Source organism: Stegodyphus dumicola, chromosome 6 (assembly GCF_044657685.1).
Source record: "Stegodyphus dumicola isolate Sdum_Otavi_A_Nest chromosome 6, ASM4465768v1".
Classification (NCBI taxonomy): domain Eukaryota; kingdom Metazoa; phylum Arthropoda; class Arachnida; order Araneae; family Eresidae; genus Stegodyphus; species Stegodyphus dumicola.
The window spans coordinates 5,930,589-5,952,705 of record NC_140773.1 but is presented as its reverse complement, the minus strand read 5'-3'; the positions used below and the strand labels follow the sequence as shown (position 1 = coordinate 5,952,705).

Here is a 22,117-nt window from a genome sequence, read left to right as displayed (position 1 = left end):
GAATTCAAACATGCATTGCCGCCAGGGGCGGTTCGACCAACTATTGATTTGAACACTCAATGGGTGATTGTGAGCCATGAACAGGTACTATGACCTTGATTTTTAATTACTTTATTATCTGTGTATGAGCTATACACATATTCAATTTCATCAAAAACTACCACTTCCTTCATGGTGCTTCAAGGTTTTTGCAAAAGAGTGCATTTCCTAAATTTATTATTACAATTATAAATCAAATGTGTGCAAATGATAATATATTTTAAATATTATGTGAAAATAATAAATGCTTTGTCAGAGTAAAAAATTTAATCGGCTCAAAGTTTCTGAAGTAGGAAGCAATAGATTTAAGATTATTTGTTTCTTGGATATAAATACAGCTTCGATTTTTTCATTTCTTCCTCTCTTTTCCAGTGCTTACAGGTTTTTAAACCCGAAACATAAATCTGAAAGTTTGTTCAAATTAAAAGGTGTCGCCAATGCTCTCATTAGATATGCAATGGAAAATTATTTTAAATATAGTTTAATTTTGAAATGCTGCTGGGGGGAAAATAGTTCCATGTAGAAAGGATTTCACATCACGCGGAAAAGAATGACTTGGCCTCCATCTATTTAACGAGTGTGCTGTCTGAAAATGGAATTGCAAATCTACATTATAAAAGAATATTTACATGTACAGAGAAAATTTCATTTCACAAAAATTTTGCCCGTAAATGGAATGGGCATTACTTTTAAAGGGGTGAAATCCTGTTGAAGAATGGAGAATCTGACAAATTGATTATTACGTCTGAATTCAGGGGACCGATGATTGGTATGCGCAGTTTCCAGAGCTGAAACATTATTTTCTGGTAGCATGCTCATAAAACAGAACTGTTATCCGATTGGTGTGGAACCGTTATTACACATCACATTATTACGCATTATTACAGTCCTTAGCACAACATTCATAGTAGCAAGGAGTCAAAAGTGCTGTCGTTGGCAAGAGCTTTCAGCACCATACAGGAACAATCTGACTTCAGCAGATATCAATACCTCTAATTCTAAGTGAACTAACAGTTACCCTAGTAACTGTTAGTTCACTTATAGGTATTGATATCTGCTTTGCTTATGTGCGCGCTCATCATCGTTTCTACGGAAATGAAAGAGCTGATTTCTTAGCTAAAGATGCCTTAAATTTACCCATTGATATCAACATTAGCATTCCAAAGAGTTATTGGAAGTCCTTTCATTATAAAAAGCTTTTAGATATGTGGAATGAGGAATACATTTCATCTTGTAATGCTGAAGTCACAAAAATGTTCCTTACTTCTATTTACCATAAATTGAATTCCGAGTCTTCCTCTCGTTAAATTTTAAAGTGTCTCAGTTTTTATCTGTTCACGGTAAATTTGCAAGTTACCTATTTTGTTTTAATCTACGATCAAACAATTTATGTGAATGTTCAAAAAGAGTTCCTCAGGATGTGGAACATTTGATTTTCTCATGCCCTACATTCGATGGCCCTAGATTATGCTTACAGAATGATTTGAAAATGTTCGGAGGGACTTGGCCAGTGAACTTATCCGTTTTCGTGAAGTCCAGACTGCTGTTCTCTGCTTTTGTTCGCTTTATTTATGCATGGAACTTTTAATGTTTATTTATGCATGTAACTTTTAATGTTTTAGTTAACTTACTTCTGTAAGCCCCGTGTTGTACATTTGTGGTGCACGGGGAGTCTGTATGTTCTCAAAGGGAAAAAAAAAAAATCTGACTTCAGCTCAGTTTCGCCCCCCCTCCTCCAATTTTGAGAGAAAGTACCCCAGGGGGGACGGGTTCGAAGGTCTCCAGCCCTTCTTACCCTACCCTCAACCTCATAGAGGCTTTTCTGCTCGCCGCGTATTTAGAGTGCCCTCATGCCGCACAGACACTATACATTTACAAATATTCATGCCTTCTCCGGTATTCGAACCCAAGGCCCTTCGGTACGGCAGTCAGAGTCACTAACCAATATCCCGGAGCGCAGACTCTAAAATCTTTATCTAATACATCGAGCAACGTTTACCAAAAGCTTTAATATCACAACCCATATGCTTATTAGAATCAACTTATTATGACCTTATCATGACCTTGATCCATATATGCACACAGTTGTTCTTACGTGTAATGATAATAATATAATTATGGGTTTATATATGATGTAATGAAAACTAATAAAAATTTAATACAAGCAATCAGTATAAATGAATTAATAGTTAAAATTTCATTAATGATTTGCAGAAAATATAGGTAGTTATGTAACCAAACGCTAAAATTTCAAAACCTTTCGGGAACCACATTTGGGGAGCCACTGGTTATAGTGAAGATCGGTAAAGTGTAGCAAAATTTTGCCTTGCATTTTCATTCATTCTTTATCTATGAATTTTGGGAAAATATTATGCTGACCTCTCTTTTTTAAGTGCAGAATATTCTTCAAGAAATAATCTTAGTGCTTGAAAGGTGTGGTGTATTTTATTATGGCAAAGCACACTAGGGCTATCTGCCTAAGGGGAGGGATGCCTTCGTGGAGGACTTTCTAAGGGAAACTGGCTCGTATACACGTTACACATGGGGAAAACCACGAAAACGCTCATGCAGGCAGCCCGTTCGCGGGATTCGAACCTCGGACCTCGGACCGAACTACCAGTGTTCAGCGACTTTACCGCTCGTCCGCTGGTGGGCCCTTTAGTGCTTGAAAAAAGAGAAAATATTTCCAAAAAAAGGAATTCTAAATTAATTGGAATTGTAACTAGTGCCAACTTTCGCCATTAATTGATAACAAGCTCTCTAGCTCTTAAAAGAAAAAGAATTAATCAGTTCAGCATTTTAGGGTTTGTATTACATTTATACATAGCATCGTTCTAATATAGGTATTTTGACACAAAATCGGACTTTTTCTAAAATAACATACCATTTTTTTTTTCTATATTTCGATTCTACGACTCAAATTACGCCAAACTACCAAGATTTGTAAAAGTCGCACGAGTAGTTTTTAAAAAATTATGTCTCAAAAGTTTAGCTCCTCAATGTTAATTGAGTTTGGCATATATTTATTAATCTCCCCTTTTTTTAATTAAACTTATTTTATTCTTCCTTTCACATATCGAAATTCAGGTTCATTTCAAATAAAATTCACCCATTTTTTATGATTTATTTTTAAAATTTGTATTTTAAAATAATATCTATAAATTTTTCAAAAACATTTTTGAATTATAATCTGTAAACGTTTTACCATCATCTTAAAGTAAACGTACTTCTAATCATACCTGCAAAAAATTGCAGTTTTTTATTCAAAATTTCCGAAGATATACGTGAATTTATAAATTGCCCCGTTTTGAAATTTGGCATATTTGTTGAAAGCCAGCAGATGTGGTTTAGACACTTTGCTAAAATTATTTGGAAGTAGAAACGATGTGGCTTTTTTTCTGCTCGTGCACAATGTAAAACGGTAGGAATGAGGTGCCTTTTTTCCCGCTCCGTCATAATGGAAGGGAAAGGAAAATGGGTTGCCACATATTAAGAAGTTCGCCAAGTGAATTATTCTTCGCGCAAACTGAAAAAAATTCGCCAAGATAAATTTTTGAATATCTCGGTAAATTTCGCACCAAATTTTACAAAATTTAATATCTAGGCATAATTTGAATCATAGAATCGAAATATTGTGGAAAAGAATTGGATGTTATTTCAGAAAAAGTCCGATTTTGTGTCAAAATACCTACGTTAGAACGACGCTATATATAAATCTTATATATATATCCTAAGTCGCGCTTTCCAGACATGAAAATCGCAATTTGAATTTTGTCAATCGGCCCAGTAGAACGGGTGATATAGAACTGTTTCTGTTTTTTTTTTTTTTTTTTTTTTTTCCCTTTGCGCAGTGTACGTACATTTAAAATTCTGTTGCAACGTACAATGAGTATATATTTACATATAATAAAATGACGATAATTTTATTGCTCAATGAAATTGCACTTTTTGCAGCGGCAATCATCCAGAAAGATTTGATCGTCCGTATCAGAAAGGTGTAGCGTGCTCTGGATGTGAAGGCCATTGCAAATACAAGAAACTTTGCAGTAAGTATCAGAGGTTATGTAATTCTTTAAATGCAGTTTATTTACTATGTTTCAATTTTACTATGTGATATCTCTTTGTAACACTTTGACTGCACAATTCTGCACATCTTAGCATTTTCAAATGGTTTTAGAAAGTAAGCTGAATATTTTATTATTTATTAATAATATTACTATTTACTAATATTATTTACTACTAAAATAATATTTAAGCAAAAAAACGAAGAAATTACTTAAAATTCTTCAGTCTGCAACAATTGTGTAATGCTATTTATATTTATGAACTATTTCAAGTCTAACTATCACTCTTCAAATATTATATGAACTATTTCAAGTCTAACTATCACTCTTCAAATATTATATGAACTATTTCAAGTCTAACTATCACTCTTCAAATATTATATGAACTATTTCAAGTCTAACTATCACTCTTCAAATATTATATGAACTATTTCAAGTCTAACTATCACTCTTCAAATATTATATGAACTATTTCAAGTCTAACTATCACTCTTCAAATATTATATGAACTATTTCAAGTCTAACTATCACTCTTCAAATATTATATGAACTATTTCAAGTCTAACTATCACTCTTCAAATATTACTTAACAACTGCGATATACGTTATCACTGATAGCTTAACTAAATAACGAAAGCACGCGAACGCAGATATCTAAATTTTAAGCTTAAAGAGGCAAGCATGCTTGGCTTATATCCAAAATTATAGTTCAGACACTCATACAGCTACGAATTCTTTTCCTAATTTTACATTAAACTGGCCGTATAAATAAGCTCCAGAATAGCGAGTCGTGATGAAATGAATGATACAAAAAAGTTCTAAATTTAATTAAAATTGATTAGGAAAACTCAATTGTAATGCGACAAATTTACTAAAAATAAAAAACATGGATTTTAAACTTCAAATTCTTAGGCATTTATGAGATTATAATTTTTTAGAATAAACATATAAAAATTAAATATGTTATGTTGAAGATACCAAAATATCCAAGAATAAAATAACTGGAGATATATTTGGTTGTATTTATTTGATTCAATTTCTTGCAATTTGATTTTTCATTTAATTTGTTTTTTTTTTTAATTTTATATCAAAATACTTCATCTATTTTAAGTAAAACAACTGTGGTTTTGCTTCCTTATCTAAGTATACTAACATAAAATTCATTTATACAATCGCTTTGATGCTAACAAAATAGTTAGGAATGATAAACCTTGAACTTTTGTTTCAATGTCCTCAACAAATCTTCAAGTACTAAGATCCTTTCAAAGAAAATTGCAAAGCAAAGAGTAAAGGTTTTACTATCAGATTCTTAAGAGAAGTAGTAAAAGTAGACTCACTTATTCTCTAAAGACGAGCTTGTTCTTCATTAGACACATATTATTAACGCTAATTTGGTTTCCTTGCTAAATTTAACACTTAGATCTTTGATCCTGTTCATTTATCCTACTTCGTGGCTAATTAATTCTTTAAAAAAAGAGAGAGAGAAAGAGAAGTAGACTGAAAAGATAGAATATGTAGTGGGATTCATTTAAAATCAATTTTATCAATATTTTTTTTATTTCAAATTTAAAAAATCTTACATTTCTTCGGATTGGTTTAATATCAGAAGATTCAATTTACTTTCAGAAAATTTTTCAGATTTTCTTACATATTGAAATTATTTATGAAAAAGACGCATGTATCCGAGGTTCGAATCCCGCGGACGGGCTGGCTGCATGGGCGTTTTCGTGGTTTTCCCCATATGTAACGTATATACGAGCCAGTTTCCCTTAGAAAGTTCTCCACAAAGGCATCCCTCCCCTTAGGCAGATAGCCCTCGTGTGCTTTGCCATAATTAAATACACCACACCACCTTATTTTTTAAAATGTCAAAATAAATCGTTTGCAGCTTTTTGACTCTAAAGTCTAGCTGTCTAGAAAATTCGATTCGTCTTAAACCAAGAATTATCTCAAAATTATTTATAAACATGTACAAATTACAGAATACAAAGAGTCATCAAATATATACTTTATGCAGTTTTTGAGTTATAAACCCAAATTTTAATACTATTACTGTGAAGATATTGATATCAAACTAAAGTGTAACTAGAGATTGCAATTTCGGACCAAACGTTCAATACCGGTATTCGGTATTTTTTAGATCTTAATACCAGAATACCGGTTTTAATACCGGTAGCAGGAATTTTAGAAAAAGAAAGAAAACACAGCTGTTTCTTTGTTTTATTTGCCAGTTTTATTAAACAGAGTAAATATCACACAAAAAATCATTTATAGCTTACAAATTATAACAGTATATAAAAAATCTCAAAAAAGTAAAGAAACGTATTCAAATCACAAAAAAATGTAAATATCACTATTCAGTCTGTGGTACTATTACAAATTTTTGAAATGTGATCTTAAAAAACATAATGCATCAATTGTACTGTCATTAAACCTAAAACGTAATTTTGTGTAAAAATTACCAGCTGTCGAAAACGCTTTTTCAGCATCTATGGTAGTTGATGGTACTGTTAGCAATTAGTGATATATATATATATTTTAGTATTTACCTCTAAATCCCTCATCTTCAAATAAATCAATTTCTCGTCGGATAGTTTTGGATATAACTGATTTCTGTATTGCGATTTGGTTTGTTCAATTTTTTTTAGTTAACGCTAGTCCTAATTTTTTTCAAGAGACAATACCTTTTCACTATCGATAGAAGTGTAAAACACTCGAAATGGCAAACCATGTCATACTGTTATTTTACTTATAATTTCATCCAAATTATGTTTTTTTTTTCCAATAATTTAATAATTTAAAATTCCTGATGGCTTGCGCTTGGAAACTGTGCTTAAATTTGCATCTTCATCGCAATTAGATTCTTCCCTCTTTAACAAATTTGTATCATGTTTCGTTTTGAAATGTGTACGAAGTCCGCTTGTACTTCCTCCATTCACTTTAACAACTCTTGAACATTTTTTACATTGTGCCACCATATTTTTTTCATCATATAAATAATGAAACGAAACCAAACCGAAGTATTATCAACAGATTTTTTATGTTCTTCAGAGTTATTCTTATTCATTATTATGGGCTTATTAACTTTAAGTATATAATGAATCTGAAAAATATTTTGAACCCTAAACTAGGATATGCAAATACAATGTGAATAACAAACTCAGCAATTTAAATACTCACCAATATTGAAATTTTTCAAAACTACAACCTTTTTTTCACAACTACAACCTTGTTTTAGCAGATACGAATATCAGATTACGAATCCTGCGCGTGTGCAGTATCGCTCTAAACTTAACAGGACAGTTTTGGCCCGCCTCTTTGGATGATTCACATATTGTATGATTTTTCTAGATTGTACGATGCAACTTTGTATTCACAGTCTAATTAATTTCGCCTGTTATGGAGGCATAAAAACAAAAACGTATACTATTTTGCTATGTTGGTGACCCCCTGAACATATAGTGGAGACAATTTAAAAGATTTCTAGTAAATACAGAAAAAACGTATTTAAACTTGTGAATACCGGTACAGTACAAAGTCCGTAATTGGGACTCCTCGAGACTTCGGCGATTCCGGATTAGGGTTTTTTTTTGGATTATAGATCATCAATTTAAATCTGGTAAGATGGCATGCAGAAATTATACAATTAAAAATATGAAACCGTAATTTATGAAATAAAGAGCAATTATGATCTAAAGGGTATCAAAATTTACAAAAAAAGCTTAATATTTATTTGTTTACTTTATTAAACATTTCTTTCAATGTAAGTTGTTTAAGTTGCTTCGTTTTTTGTGCTAATACTTTCTCTTTAATTCTTTCTTCTAGAAACAGTCGCATGCGTAAACGTATTATGCGCATGCGTATGCATTTACGCATGCGCATAAAGTGTGTAGTTTTGAGGTCCGGATTATAGATCATTCCGGATTCCGGATTATGGTCCGAATTAAAGACTTTGTACTGTATTACAAAATTGTACAAATCTCTCAAAATACCGGTATACCGATATTACAGTCCCTAGGTGTAATACGGTGGAGCGAAAAAAACTTTTTTTTTTAAATTCATGTTGCCTGTGGCACCTCAAGTGAATGTTTGTACTGACGTTTTCAACGGTTTTAAGCTTTTTTCATTGATTTTTTTTGTAAAAAAAACGCCATTATTAGTGCGATAAATTGCTGTCCACAGCAAATGTAATGACAAAATATGCTACTAGGTGCCAAAACGGATTCTAAACTGAGTATTGATTCTTAGCTTGGGATAAGCAATCACGTTCCTTCCATGCTCTTTCAACGACTTTTTATTGTTAATTAGTTGGATGTCCTGTGTGTTTTTATCAGTCAGTCATTGTTTATGTTGGACTAAGATGACGTGAATTAAAAGTGCATCTTTTTGTAATGCTTTTGGAACGCCAGTACATTTGGTAGACAGTTTTGCCCGCGTATGCTGATGCAATGAAGCATTTCCTTTGGGTCGGAAATGAGTTATTGTAGAAAGGAAACAAGAAAAATCCGTCTGTCAAGAAAATTAACGAAATCGTTTCCCGTGACATTTCAAAAATTTGGAAGAAAAGCTCCATACGTCAGGTAAGTCAACAAGAAATTATTCATCTTATAAGAAATTACAATGAAAAGTACCAAAACGTAAAAAGAATACCAAAATCTCGGAAAGGGGCTGATAAAACTTAGAAAGATTTCTTCGATCATGCAAACAGTATTTTGTTTGATATTTTTGCATGCAAATGTTTGAATTACGAACAATGTAAATGTTGCGTGAAGATTCCAAGCATAGATATAAATTTCTTAACAGACCAACGGCATAAAAGAAAAATGTCCGGTTTGTCGATCGATGTTTCTGAAAGCCGAAAACTGCAAGGTATGAAGAGAAAGACAACAAAAAAGGAAAAATCGGGAATCTAAAGCAAGACCATGTAAAAATAATGTGTGTTTTTCTATGACGATTACAGACTTAGAAGCGAATGCCATCTTAGTGTCTGATTCGGAAATAATCCCTGAAAATGATGACGACCATTACATTAGACAAGAAGCCAAACGACTGAAAGCAACTGTCAACCTCCAATGCAAGCCAAAGTATGAGAAGAAGGGAAATTCTTTCTACAGAACTACAGCTGAGGAAAAGCTTTTTGTTCACTTATCAGAATTCTGTGTAAGGATCTTAAGTTGTATTAACGTTTGTTTATTTTATTTTAAAACTTTGCTATCCTCTCTTATTTCCCACTTGCGGCCAGAATTAAACGCGTTAACTTGTTTATGAAAATTGTACTTGCTAACGCCCAAGTATTTAAGTTGTGGCTTTTCGCCAAGAGTTAGATTGAGAGAAAAAATGAGTCGCCTTGCCACTGCTTTTCACGAGAGTTTTCAATCAGCTGCTGCCCGCCTTTAAGGCCAGAGGTTTAGTCCTCATGATATTTAAAACGTATTGTAGTTTCGACAGTTTGCGTAACAGTTTAAAGGCCAGTCTTAGCATTAGTCAATTGTGTAAAGCACTCGCAGTTAACTCTTACTTTTAGTTAGTCAGTAGTTTTTATATTTTTAAGTTCAGACCACAAGTGGTTGGTCTCTGTATTCCGAAGTGCGGGTGCACCTGTAATATCGCGGACAATAAAGGGGAAAGTTAACCCTTCCTGCTTGTGTCGTCCATTCCACACGTATTTGAGCATAGCTTGAGTGAGCTCCCTGTTCAGGACACGTAACATTCCCAATACAAATCAAAAGGCATACAAGTCCTGACACCTGGTTCTGTTTATATAGGACATGTACATTACATAGGACAAAACCGGTTTCTGTGTCCAGTGGAGATATTATACAAAGTATCACCATCATTCTACAGAATATCTACAGAAAGGGACGGAACTATCCAAACTGGTTACTTGTTGGGTATGCCGGGATGAACATCAAAACCGGAAAGAAAAATTGGGTAATTAGACGTCTTGAGATCTTTGTTGGTCTGCCAGAAAATTTTAAGGCAATCGTTTGAGAAGTTATTAAGAGGAACTGTTATTTAGCTTGCTTTGAAAATATCCTGTTGGCGATGGTGGAAGATGAAACGGGCCCGTATTCGTAAACTTGGCCTGGGAAGAATGCTGAAAGCAAGAAAAACTGACTTGGAAGGGCAAAATACTACAATTTGTGCTTCCCAAATTGAATATCAAAGCAGAGGAGTATTTTGAGATGATTCGCTGGGACAATTCCTTGGAACCACAGGCTACCTTGAACCTCAGCGACAAACCTGATTAGAGGCGGTTCATAGTTTGAAATAGGGAAGCCCTCTTGCAATTCTCGGGTAGTAAAGACACCTGTGAAACTGTGGTGGCCTGCCCCGTGTGGGGGTTATGTTTGTAATAACTTTTTGCACAAGCTGAAAACTGCACAGAATGTGATCTTGAGAGAAATGGTGAACTGTCGTTGGTTCGTAAGAAACACGGCGATTCACCGCGAGTTAAACATCCCAGAAATTCATGTGTATATTGCCAAAATGGCAGAAAAATTCTTCCTCAAAATCCCGGATGTCAACAACAGTGTTATTCCTGTTCTCAACTACGATGTTTCTGCTAATGTAAATAGAAAAAGGCCAAGGGCTGTGTTAAGACACATTACTTAATATTTGCTTTGTATTGTATAATTTTTGTACTGTATATTTAGTTATAATTTTGTATTGTATAATTTTTGTACTGTATATTTAGTTATCTATGTTTCTAATGTCAATTAGCCCCACTCTTACCTTGTAACACCTTTTATGTTCTTTTCCATTTGCTTTCTCTTCTTTACTGCTATTATTATGACAGACTATAACTGGCATATCTTTGTAAACCTGCTTATCTGTTGATTTGCACATTACTCAACGCCTCACAGTGCCTTCTGCCTTATTTGACTTGCTACAGCAGTTGTTGATTTGCGCTGAGTATTTTTCGTGTTCACAAACATCGCTTGATGGACTATGACGTTGGACTCAATTTTCTACCTTAACATGATTTTACTCCTTTCCTCCATATTTCCTATGGACTTTACCACACCACAATAGAATTATGAACTCACATGTGCTCGAAAATCTTTAAATGTCATGTTACACTGGGATAGCGAAATCATGGAGAGAGCGTTGGCATCGCATCGCGCCTGAACCGAAGCGTCATTGGCAACATATGGTCAGAAGCCTGGGATGGATGCACACGCAGTTGAATCAAGTCCCTAAACGAACTTATAAAGTTGGACACCAAGAGAAATTTCTTTGGTTCTCTTGTGGAACCTGAAGATATAAGTGATTGAGCTGAAACTTTTTTACTGCGATTTTTTACAACCAATTACAACCATAGTTGGGTTAGGAAGCAAAAATATTGTAAAAAAAAACCATTAAAAATATTGTCAAAAATTAATTTCAAGTTTTCATAAACATTAACAATGATTTTTTTTTTTTTTTTTTTTTTTTTTTATTTATTTACCTCATGTGGAACCTGAAGATAACGAGCGATTGAGCTGCAATTTTTTATTGTGTTTTTTATCGAACAGAATCATTTTTGGGGTCAGGAAATAATATTTGATTTTTTTCCCCTTTTTCACTCCACCCTAACGTGTAATCCCAACAAATGAATTCTCGCCTCATTTGTTAAGCGCATTGTACCATTACGAAAATAGCAGATTTCGTGCGAGTTGGCTGTCTAAAAAAAAGTGTATCAAAACAGCGATAGAGAAATTGTTGCAAATTCAGAATTAGCTCCGATATCGCGTTGCGTAAGCCCAGTTTAAGCGCTTAAGATCAATAAAGAGAGACTTTCTTACTCCGTATTATTACGCTGGATGAAACGTTAAACATGTTTTATTTTTAAAGCGTCTAAATTTATGGACTATTCTATAACTATTGATATCCTGTACAATTAGTCCTTGTATTTGTTTCCCAATTTATTACATGTTACTTTGAGGCAAAAATAACAAAATATGTACGGTAAAGAACGTTCATAAACAAGGCGCTAACGACAAATACGGGAAAATCAGGTGCGTTTAAAGACGAACACAAACTCTATTCACAGGCGCTCTGCAATCATTTATGTTAATTTTAGATCTGAGATACTAACGAACTTTATAATAGGGTGTTGCGAGCAAAAATTGTTATTCATTCCTAAAAACCCTTTTTTTTTTTTTTTTTTTTTTTTTTTTTTTTTTTTTTGTCCTTGAATCCTTTCACATTAAGAACTATTAAAAGTTGTCTGCCAAACTTAAAAGCAGTAACACAAATTTAATCGAAGAACGCGAATGTGCATAAGCAATTTTATCCAATGACATGGGGCTTAGAAGTACATCCTTTTTGCATTTTTATATCCATTTTGTATATTCAACATAAACTCAATTTCAGCTGAGATTCCTGAATAGTACGTTAGGAAATTCCTGTAACATTTTCAGCAGTGCATAAGAAAGTGCATAATGCAAGCCTCATTACACCTGTTTATTTGAAGTTAGTGACAGTTCGTATGTCGCTAGTCTGAATTTGAATGTGACTTTTAAAGTTATTTACAATATTTTATGCTTGTTCAAAAGCGAAAATGTCAAAAAAAATCTGCTAAAAGAGTTTCCATGGTTTTATTATTTTTACACTTTATTTCTCGGTTAAAATTAGAATAAATAAAAACCAAAGAAATTGCATTCTTTCTTTGGATTTGTGCGCTAGCATCTTTTCGAATATGAATGAATAAAACACTTTGACTTTCTTTTATCACATTTAATGCATAAGTTCGTTATGCATGCTGCTTAATAAAAATATGCATAATAGTAACGTAATAATTGTCATTGTAAAAAAAATAATAAAAAGTCAGCAAACTATTTCTAATTGAGTAACTATAATGCAGCTCCTTGAAGTGATACAAATTCTGCGATTATTAAATAAAACCTTCTATGCAAATGGTGCTTCCTTTAAAGAGATTCCTTTATTTTAATTCCCTTTCTTTTATTTTAATTAATAATAACGGGATTGCAAAACTTCTTCTTTATCTTTAATTGTAGAAGGTGTGGATATTTAGAAGGAAAAAAAGAGGAATAATATACACATCAAACAGGTATTAAAGAGGTCCGGTAACGCAGTGGCTAGCGCTTCGCGCAGCATCCCCACAGGTCCCAGATTCGATCCCTGGGCAAGGTTGGCTCAGCCTTTCATCCCTTGAATGGCTCGATAAAATGAGTTCCAAGTTCTCTTGGACACTCAACACCGAGAATCCTGCAACAAATTCACCACTTGTCCAGGGTATAAGCTCATGCACCCCGTTGCCCACCGTCAACTTTATTTAAAACAGCCAGCACAAACCGTGTCACTTAGTCCACTAGAAGAGTGCACAACATTCACAGGTCCTTTGTCTTGTCTAAAACGCAAACCTTCTAAATTACAACTTCATTAACCCAGATTATATTATATATTAAATTATTCTAACTTTCAAAACCGTGACCTAGATGTTCACAATCTTAGGAATTTCCTCATGAATGTCTCTAGTTCTCCAAGAAAATTTAATGTTTAAGCAGGTGTTTCGGTAGCTGTCCTGAGCAAACTGCTCTGGAAAATGTATAGCATTTATTTCCCTTCAGAATGAAAAGTCGTTTAAAAATGCATTCTTTTCACATACATAGGACTCTGAAATATTGTATAAAAAGAATATATATATATATATGACGTAATTACAAAATGTTTTCATTCAATCATGTCAGAACCCATTGATCTTAATGGTAAGGCACTGAATGTTTTGTTCTCCACGAAGGGATCGCCATTGCTTCAAAGCAGTGAATGGGGAAAGCCAGTTAAGGCCTCTCCTCTTATTTCCTACCTCTATGCAACGCAGCGACGCGAAAGAGTACCGTCACAATACTGTAGCAGACACACTGACTGACTAGTAATCAAAACGAACAGTAAACAGGCGGGCCGAGCCGACCACCTGGCGACGGACGACAGTACTATAGCCAGTAATAGAACTGCACTAGTATGTGACGGTGACTCATCATCCCAATAACGTTCGCGCAGCGCTTAAACTAGCTTCGCGGAGGGAAGGACAATAGCGCGCTTAGACAGAATCATTATTTTATGAATCGCAATATGTTTCTGTCTTTTTTTTTTTTTTTTTTTTTTTTTTTTTTTTTTTTAATTCTGAAAGTCATTTGGATAATCAGTGACTCGGATAGTCGGAGTTTGGATAATTGGAGCTGTACTGTACCTTCGATTTCGATTTCTTCTACTCATTCCTCTGCCTTTTCGAAATTTCATCGACTTTTTCCTTCCGCTTTGAAAATCTTTTGTGCCTTTGTAATGTGCTGACAGAAATCATTGTTTGTATCATTAACGTGTTCAGACACTGTTGAAACATCTGGACAATCATTTTTAGTTAAACAATGATTGTCCAGATGTTTCAACAGAATTTGTCCAGACGTTGATTTTTTGTAGTATCGGAGGTATGAGAATGTTGCTCTTTAAAATTTTGTTCAGAGAGTTAAAATTCTGGACCACAAAGATCCATAAGAATCTTATAGCGTTTTAGGAATATTTGTTTTAATCTTACTTTTGATCAGTTACATATATAAAAGCTCTGACAAAAATTGTATATATAAAAGCTCTAACAATATCGAGGGCCATTGCATGCAGGTCTCACTTCTTCAAGAAGTAATATCCTCTTCCATTTTAATAGAGAAAGGTAGTCCGAGTTAAAGTCTGAGAAAGGTAGTTAGTTGTTTACGTTTTGTTAAAAAAAAATAGTCCACAAGCAATTTCTCATTCTTTTCCTCTTAGAGTTGAAGTTTTTAATGAACTACTTCTGTTGTTTATTTTTAAAATATATTTGCCGTTGTTCCCCAAATTTGTATGAGTGTTCCTAGGTTAAATACTCAAACTTGAACATAATAATTTGTTATGTTAAGCATCATATGTTGCTAAACCAAGATTAAAATTATCTTAAGACCTTTATTGACATCAATTTTTTCCACACCCAGAGCTAAACATTCAGAATCTCAAAGCAATAGCTGGTGCTTATAGCTTTAAATAATTAAACATCCAAAAGTTAACACAATCATTTTAAAATCAGTGGATTATTATTTAATAACTTTACCTTAAATTACTTAAAACATAAGAAAGGTCCTATTGTTGACGGAATACATTCTGAATATAGAAAAGTATTACTCAAAGACAATGCAAAACAATTGGATAAATCAAAGGATCCGATTTGTTGAATTAGGAAGACTGTTATATGCAGAGCTAATCAACAGCCAAAGTTAATAGCCTTTCATTTAAGTTTCAGAGAATTCCGAACCCTGGGCTCATCCAGTATAATCTATTCGAATCTAAGCCGTTACTGCAGGGAGTAATAATCTGCTCAACTTCTTGGCATCAGGCAGCAATTAAAATGATGCTCTTTATCTCCTTGCTACCCCTGCTTTCGTTAATTTTTAGTAGATCTCGTTTGATGTCATTTCGGAAGCAGCGATCTAATCAAATAAGTTTTGCAATAGCGAAAATTGGCTAGGAAGTAGTTTCCGTCAGATCTCATATGAAATCCCTCTATAATAACATTGTATGGCTTCCAAAATTTGTAACAAATTTTAAGTTTTCACTAAAGTTTTAATAATATAAACGAAACGAAGACATAACTTGCCAGTAACGTTTTATATCATAAGTGTAATCAGCGCCCAGTGTAAGACTAACGCTTTATTAGATTTTAAGCGAAATTCTTCCTCTTATATGTATTGGGTGATCTCCCACAAATCTGTAACCAATTTGAAGTTATCGTATAAGTTTAATAATGTAAATGATATAAATATGTTACGGTGAAACACCGAAATCTGGAGAATGTCGACTTTCACCGGTGAATGTCAACATTTACATAGTCGCTTGGTGTATGTCCGAAATATTTTCCAAATATTCTTATTTCTGACTTACACCGGTAAATGTCGACATTTACCACGTACTAATGGTGAATGTTGAACATATAAGAGCATTATATTTTCTTCTCCGTCATTCAGTCGCGAAAAAGCGCACTTGAGACTTAAAATAAGAACTTAAAACACGCAGTACATTCAAAATGAGAAAGAAAAATAATAGAAATTAAAAACTTACTTAATTATACAGTACGTTCTAAATGAGAAAATAAAATAATAGTAATAAAAAACTTACTAAATTGTGTGATTCGGCTAATCTTTGGAATATGGTAACAGGTAGTTTGGCGACATTTTGGTAAGGCGATAAAGGTTGCTAGGTAGGACTTTAGCAATAATCTGAGAAGTAATCACACATTATTTTGTCGAATCACAGATTATTTTGTATCAGAGAAATGAGAGATCATGAGACATGTTATGTGACATTTTCCGGAAATTCGATGATTTTAGCTAATAAGCACTTAGAAATAATTTCGCTGCTAAAGTGCAGAATCACCCTTGTTTGGCGCTTTTTACAAGAGTAAGAATTGGATTTTTGTCAATTTTCTTTGACTTTTTAAATAAATGGATAAAGTCGAGAGTGTGCGCAATGCCATTTTTGTGCAATTCTGGAATGTTGTTTTTTTTTTAAAGTGAAAATACGTCGACGTGCACATGGATACCGCGTATGTACAATTCTTAAAAACGCGGCAAGCAGTGAGCGATTCTGCACTTTCTCCCAATTTCGCACCTAATCTTCGTCATGATTAAGCATTTTTGTTCCATAAAAGCTCTAGCATAAGCGTAATTCGGCTAGCAGATTGTCGGAAAAAATGTTGAGTAAAAAAAAAAAAAAAAAGCCTTTATTTCGTTAAAACAAAATGGCGTCTAAAAAAAACTAGCAGATTGCTGTAGCAGGGTTTTTCGCCAAAAAATCGCCAAGTTACCATAATTTGAAGATTTACCTGTGATTCAAATTTTATTTATTGCAACAACTTAAACTATTATGACACTTTATGACCTCTCTTTTCGACCTACACCAGAACATATCTGTGATTGTCGACATACATAGGTGAGGGTCCGAATGTACAAGAATGTACTGCAATATTCGATCTTTCACCGACGTATTTGGTGAATGTTGACATTCTCCGGTGAAAGTCGACGTTCTCCAGTTTCGGTCTTTCACGGTAACGTATGCATTTCACACTTAACAGCATATCTGAAATAAGCATCCACTGGGAGGCTTTGGAGGGGCCTCAAGATGACGTCATCAGTAATTATTACTTCATTAATTAGTTTTAATATGATTACATTTAAGTGCTAAAGAAGAAGCATTTGAAATAATGCACAGGCTTCTTTCCTCTTCAATATATCGTTGGGAAAAACTGGTTTCGTTCTTAAATTCTTTGTTTATTTTCAGATTCCTTCCTTACATTTCAATTCTTTTCTTTCAGCGAATGGCTGCCCATACGCCGACTACTGGAGCAATTGCCAGGAAATGAACACCACTTGGCACAATTGGCTGTGTGATGATGAAACCACAGATCGTTTCCGCGCCTGCCGAGCTACTTGCAGATGCGAGAATGCTATTCGTTAATTTTTGGAAGCCGAAATGTCTTCCAAATAATAATTATGGAGATATTAATAATTAAGTATGAAAACATGGGAACCATGTCAGTTGTGTTTGAGACATTCGTTTTGGTCGAGAACGTGTCGTATACAATTCTTTGAAAAATAAACTTTCCATTTAAGCTCTGGCTCTGTAGCTTCTAAGTTACTATTACTTCAAAATGAACATTTTTGATAACTTTACTTTTATCATAAGCATTTTAGATTTAAAATTTATGCATCTTTTCAATGATTTTTTTAATTTTTTTTACTCTGAAAATCATATTTCCATATTTAATAAGTATTATCACTAATAGGAGCCTAAGAATGTTTTAAAATACTGACATGTTACTCTCAGAACGCTTTTTCCTCTTAACGACATTATAGATTTCATTAAATTGGATTAATTATTTAAATAACAAAATTAGATGTAAAATTTAGATGAGTTAACTAAATTAATAGTAAACAAAACTTTAAAAAAAATCATAAAAATAATGTAACAAATATAAAAAGGTGTATGGCAACACTTAAGTCACTATCGGAAATTCTAAAAATTGTGTTTTTTAAATGTATTTGATTTTATTGTTGAATTTTGTAAGGCGTAAATGCGAAGAATGTTATATTTAATAAATAAAGTTAAACGCACAAAACATTGATAATGAAAGCCCCCCTCCCAAAAAAAAATATGAAACCTTGCAGATTTTAAATTACGTCCAAAGGGGCGCTTTTTTAACGTTTTGTGTGTTACCTTTATTTTATTAGTCCAAAGGGGCTTTGTCCCTGAAGGACTATTGTTTTCGTTTTGCGATTTTGCGTTGAATCACTATAAATGTCCGTTTCACTTTTCAAACTGTTGCCACCAAATGTTAGAATTTTGCATTATGTTTGAAGAAATTAAATAATGAAAAATCTGCATCAATGTACTATGTCTATTTCTCGCATTGTGATAAAGCAACGCTACATAAAGCCATCGAATTTTGAATGACGTAATCCTCTTACGAATATGGGCATGTGGAAGACCAAATTTGAAATTTGGAATTTGTTTTGTTATCGATTTTCATATTTTGTAAGACTTTAACGAATTTTTAAGTAACAAACTCAACGATTTAAAAGCGAGCAATGGCAACACTCTACGGCGAGGGGAAAAAAAAAAAAACCTTTTTATCTCCAGCGTTTCGCGGAACGGTGTATCGGAAATTCTAAAGATATGCTCATTTTAAAACTATTTTGCGACATTTCTACTGAACTGAATTTTATGGTTTATGTGCAAAGAACATGATATTTAATAAATAATTAAATATTATCGTAAAAGGTTAATTATAATTAACCTTTTAAGATATTCACTACTGCATATTTCCTCTGTACGATTTTCTAATTTCAAGGCATATGCATTTTTCGAAGAGAGGGAGATCTTAGGTTCATCTGATTTTGAGCTGAATCATATTATCACTTTGTCAGCAGATTTTAGGAACAAAGCATACAGTAGTTCTTCCTCTTATGGAAAAAGGAAGGAAGATTTTGGGGTCTTTGAAGAAAGTTATGCCTAGGTTCACACCATAACCCAGTTATGATGAAATGATTCACTTTTGAGCTAGTACGCTATTAATCAGTTACACAGCAAAAGAAAAAAAAACGAAGTTTATTGTATTCTGCTCTTCAATCGGATAATAGACGATAATTCTATGCAGTTGTTCTTCGATTAAAAATAAGGTTATTCCATCAAAATTTAATCACTGAAATCTAAAATTAATCTGATACACCTAACTATTCATTTAATGTATAGTTTACATTTTAAACACTGTGTTCCAGAAAGAGCCAACTGCACATTACCAATAGCATGCTCACTATAACATCATCAAAGGACTTAGTAGATAGTCTAGTAAAATTTTTTACCTGAAAATATGCATTGAATAGCTTATTGAAATTATACTTAATTACCTTTAACACAAACCGATGCTAAACTGATGCAAACTTCTAGTTTATTGATAAATAGCATTACAAATTTTGTGAATATTTAAACATTTTAGTGAAATTATGTGTAAAATTGTAGCATCTCTTGTATAATGTAACATGAAAGGCCTAAGAGTAAAGTTCCACGGAAAAATAAGGTCGCAGCGGCAAATTTGGCTATCTCGCCAAATTTGCGAGAAGCCAAATTTGCGAGATAGCTACAAGCTGGTGATGGTTTAAGTACGGCTTCTTGCCTGGGGATTGTACTGTCCAGGGCGTGTACTCTTTGGGAAGGAGGCAATGTTACGAATTTTGAATATAAATAATTTTAGTGAAATTATGTTTAAAAGTATAGTATCTTTTGTGTAATGTAGCATGAAAGTCTTCAAGAGTGAAGCTTCGACAGAAAAATAAAGGTACAAGGGTAAGTCTATTTAATACTGATTTAAACATCTCTCTCGTCAAATTTGGAAGATTAGCTGGCGGTTTTGGCGACTAATTTTTATCTCTAAATTTGGAAAGATATCATTAAATATCGCCCAACATGGCGACTATTGGGCGAAATTTTGGTCCGGTTCCTGTGTAACTGTAATTGGTACTGTAATTGATTCCTATATGTAACTGTAACTGCCTTCCAGCGATTTCGAGAAAGCGCAGGTACTGGAAATTTCTCGGTGGCTGCGGGAAAAATATATAAGACTGATGAATTACATTTTAAATATTTACTTGAGCTTTAATGTAGAATTGGGTGTCCCTTCGATTGGTGACATTTAAAAAAAAAATTTTGGCGATGAAACCTCACTTCTGAAGTTAAACGATAGTTTTAACTTTGTTTTAGCTTCCCGATTTTATTTAAATGAAAATAGATTGATGTGTACATGGACATATTTAAGGCAGTGCGCAATGCCTAGTTTTTGCAATTCTAGGATGTTTTTTTGAGTAAAAACAGATCGATGTGTACATGGGTACAGATCTTAAGCAATTCTTCGACTTCTTATTTTGGTTTTGTGTAGCGGCCATCTTGAAATTGTGACTTCCTGGCGCCGATCTTGGCGTCAAAAAAGAATCGCCAATAAACAAGGGGCACCTAATTGTAAACTTTTACCATTTACTTGTAATTTTGTATATTTCTAGATAAAACCTAGGTATCTCCATAACCAATCAGATGCCTTCATACAGATTATATGACAAACGGTCACATCTCTTTTCTTACTTTCGATCATGCCCCTTCATGTGCTGAGCAGAAATACTTAACGTTATGCACCCTTATGGCAATTATTTGCAAAAGCCGGAAGACATCGGGTAAATTTGTAAGGATCTTAAGTTTTAGTAACGTTTATTTTTATTTTAAAACTGTACTATCTTTCTATTTTCCGGCCAGAATTAAATACGTTAACTTGTTTATGTAAATTGTTTTGGTTTGGTTTGGTTTACTTAATTACGGCAAAGCACACTAGGGCTGTCTGCCTAAGGGGAGGGAGGCCTTCGTGGAGGACTTTCTAAGGGGAACTGGCTCATATACACGTTACACATGAAAAAAACCGCGAAAACGGCCATGCAGCCAGCCCGTTCGCGGGATTCAAACCTCGGACCGAACTACCAGTGTTCAGCGACTTTGCCGCTCGGCCGCTGGTGGGCTTATGTAAATTGTACTTGCCCAAGTATTTAAGTTGCGGCTTTTTGCCAAGAGAGAGAGGGGGGACATCAAGCATGCTAAAAGAGAAAACGCATTGAGGAAGAAACTGAAGGTCAAAACCCGTACAAGATGTAGGTGTGTGTGTGTATGTGTGTATTTAATTATGGCAAAGTACACTAGGGCTATCTGCCTAAGGGGAGGGATGCCTTCGTGGAGGACTTTCTAAGGGAAACTGGCTCGTATACACGTTACACATGGGGAAAACCACGAAAACACCCATGCAGCCAGCCCGTTCGCGGGATTCGAACCTCGGGCCGAACTACCAGTGTTCAGCGACTTTACCGCTCGGCCGCTGGTGGGCTACAAGATGTAGGATAAACCACACGATGGTCTTCTCTACCTTCCAGGACTGGGCGGCCAAACGGATGTCTGAATATCGCAAAGATAAGTAAAACGTTATGTTACTTTGAAACTTGAACTTAATTTTTTGTTCTTACTGCAAGTGGCAGACTGTAAGGAAAAGTTTTACCTCATGTGAGGTCTACCTTTATCGCCAAAAAGGCGAGAAATTGAGTTTACCTATTTGCTACTATTTTTCAACTACTCACGAGTAATCTAAAATTACTGTATAATAATACTGTGTAAATACTTGAGTATTGTAAAAGCTTTTGTAATTTATAATAAAGGTACCTTAAGAACATTGTAAAAATATTGTATAAAGTTTTATTTAAAAGATTCGGTCAAAAAAAAGAAATTTTAGTCTAAAGGACTTTTGTAATGTAAGTATTTAAACATAAAAGAATTAACACTTGCTTCGAAGAAATGGAAGTTAACATTTTTTTACTAATGTATGTTTTAAAATGCGTAAAATTAATGGCATGTTAATTTGTTTTTATGTACAATGCGAACTGTTATTTTAAAAGTTAAGAAGTATTGTG

At 33.8% G+C, this 22,117-nt stretch overlaps 1 protein-coding gene across 2 annotated transcripts in view; it reads left to right on the top strand.

Annotated features, from left to right (window-relative positions):
- Positions 1-17,742, top strand: part of LOC118189015 (cysteine-rich secretory protein 2-like) — an 80,198-nt gene extending 62,456 nt beyond the window's left edge. For both annotated transcript variants that reach the window (XM_085818016.1, XM_035359548.2), the window contains exons 7-8: positions 3,994-4,085; positions 17,440-17,742. In XM_085818016.1, coding sequence (XP_085674142.1) covers positions 3,994-4,085; positions 17,440-17,582 — 235 coding nt within the window. In that variant the 3' untranslated portion in view covers positions 17,583-17,742. The remainder of the gene's footprint in view (positions 1-3,993; positions 4,086-17,439) is intronic.
- The last annotated feature ends 4,375 nt before the right edge of the window (positions 17,743-22,117 follow it).